The sequence below is a fragment of the Lolium rigidum genome, chromosome 5, assembly GCF_022539505.1.
Source record: "Lolium rigidum isolate FL_2022 chromosome 5, APGP_CSIRO_Lrig_0.1, whole genome shotgun sequence".
NCBI classification, from domain to species: Eukaryota; Viridiplantae; Streptophyta; class Magnoliopsida; order Poales; family Poaceae; genus Lolium; species Lolium rigidum.
This window is the reverse complement of record NC_061512.1, coordinates 65,658,813-65,660,921: the sequence shown is the minus strand read 5'-3', so window position 1 is coordinate 65,660,921 and position 2,109 is coordinate 65,658,813. Positions and strand designations below refer to the sequence as shown.

At 51.8% G+C, this 2,109-nt stretch overlaps 1 protein-coding gene across 1 annotated transcript; it reads right to left on the bottom strand.

Moving 5' to 3' along the window:
• Positions 1 to 245: 245 nt before the first annotated feature.
• Positions 246 to 1,859, bottom strand: LOC124651317. Its single transcript, XM_047190415.1, has one exon. It carries the CDS (start codon positions 1,857 to 1,859, stop codon positions 429 to 431), a length of 1,431 nt encoding a protein of 476 aa, XP_047046371.1. The 3' UTR covers positions 246 to 428.
• Between the last annotated feature and the right edge of the window lie 250 nt (positions 1,860 to 2,109).

Below are 2,109 nucleotides of genomic sequence, written 5' to 3'. Positions count from 1 at the left end.
GTTAGAATCATAAATGCATGTTATAAAGTTCACTATGTTCAAAATTTATCATGATCACTTTTCCAGAACTAGCAGTACTGGTTAGTTTCTCAATATATGACAGACACAAACACAAGCAGTAGGCACAAATTGGTGAATAGGGGCCTAACATCTAATGCAACATACCAGCATTTGACAGAAAGTACACAGGAGTTGAAATCCATTCTCCCATAAAATTCATTAGCTCCAGCGTTGTACCAACAGTTTCAAAGCAACACACAGTTTACATGGGAATAATCAGTACATAAGATGCAAGGAATGATCTTCCAGTTTTCAATGCCAGCCAGATATTCTTTTGCATCAACAAAGTACTCGATCATGGTTAAGTCATACCGACAATTTTCCATTCATCTCCTCTTATGCAAATGACATGCAGCTGCAGAGCGGATTCAGTGAGAACCTTCAGCATCATGCCCAATGCTCCCATCATCAGCAACCAAAGAAGGAGGCCAGGCCATTACATACGGATAGGCATAGCCATCATATTTTCCCTCAAGCAGTAAGTCAAGCTTCAAGGTCTCCAAAGAAAGTGAGAAGAACCAGCAGTGTTGTGTGCCAGCGGGGGTCATGCCCGTCATCGAAAAGTGCACGTATCCAGACCTAACTTGCATAATTTTGATAAAGCCATGCAAGTCCTGAGTGATCCCGTGAGTTGTCCGATCGATTTCTGCGCTCAAATTGCGTATGTTCTGTGGCGCCCATATCTCAGTTCCATCACTATCCATACTACGGATCCAAACATGGAGGAAAAAAACAGATTCATAGACAATGCAAAGCTCACCATCCTTAGTGTTCCCAGCCTGGAAAATGTACCCATCCACCTCCACTTGCCCAGGTAGATCTACGGAGGTGATATCCATGGTGTCGATGTTGATCCTAATCATACGTCTTTCGCCGTGGCAAGGCCAGTAAATGGAACCATCCACCAGTGAACCAACCTTGAACTTCAGGCTATTGTTTCCACCGATATCCACCCAGGGATGGATGACCCAATCCCACGTCTCCGACGAGAAGATGACGGCACGAACCCTCCGCTGATCGTTGCAGACGCAGATTACCCGAAAGAAGCAGGGGTTCTCATCGGAGGACTGCAGGTGGAAACCAGCTACACTGAAATTGCGGCGGCTCTCAGCTGCGATACCGCGGGGCGACGGGAGGATGTCCACGGCCCAGGTCATGGGGTTCAGGGTAGCGAGGGATAGATGATTGTTATCCATCCTGTTCCATAGGAGGATGTAACCGTCGCGGCAGTCGGCGACACTCCAACCCGAGAACGAGTGTGGGAGGGAAGTGAGGAAGAAGTCGCCGCGGCGAAGGGCGGCGGCAACATCGTAATCGGGGAGGCGCAGGGGGGCGAAGAAGGGGCTGGTGGACCCGTTCAATTCGATGAAGAGGCCGATGAGGGGCGCCGGGTGGAGAGAACGGAACAAGCGGCGGAAGGCAGGGGATGAGCGGACGGCGCCGAGCCATGAGCGGCAGGTGAGCGCGGCGCGGCCGAGGGCCGGTAGGTCCGGCAGGCGGAGGAAGATCTGGCGAAGGTCGTCGCCACTGAGGGAGGATATGGTGGTAGCAGTGGAGGTGGCGGGGGCGGTGATGGCGGTGGAGGTGGCGGGGGCGGTGATGGCGTTGCAGGTGGTTGTGGTGGTGGTGGAGACGGTAGTGGTGGTTGTGGTGGTGGTGGTGCCGTTGGCGGAGACGGTAGTGATGGTTGTGGTGGTGGTGGTGCCGTTGGCGGCGGTACTGGTGGTAGTGGCAGTGGTGGTCGTGGACAGATCCGACGAAGATTTCGGCGGCGGCGCCGCCAGCAGTTCACTGGCCATTGTTGTTTCTGCTGGAGTGAGAGAGCTTCTGGATCCCTAACTTGAAAGGCCTCGTGTCTTGCGTGTATAGAGAGTGTACGCAGGGCCCAAAGTCCATAAGAGTTGTGTAGTTGCATAGAGTGTACGCAGGCTCAAAGTCCATTAATACGCTGCTTCCTTTCAGCCCAACTGAGTATCCAAGTGTCCGTTTAGCTTCTTTTTTTTGAGAAAAAGTTGGCACTTTATTGAGAGAATAGCCAAAATACCACAC

What these genes read in the sequence shown, in the direction of transcription:
- LOC124651317 (XM_047190415.1), bottom strand. Translation starts at nt 1,859, where the DNA reads ATGGCCAGTGAACTGCTGGCGGCGCCGCCGCCGAAATCTTCGTCGGAT.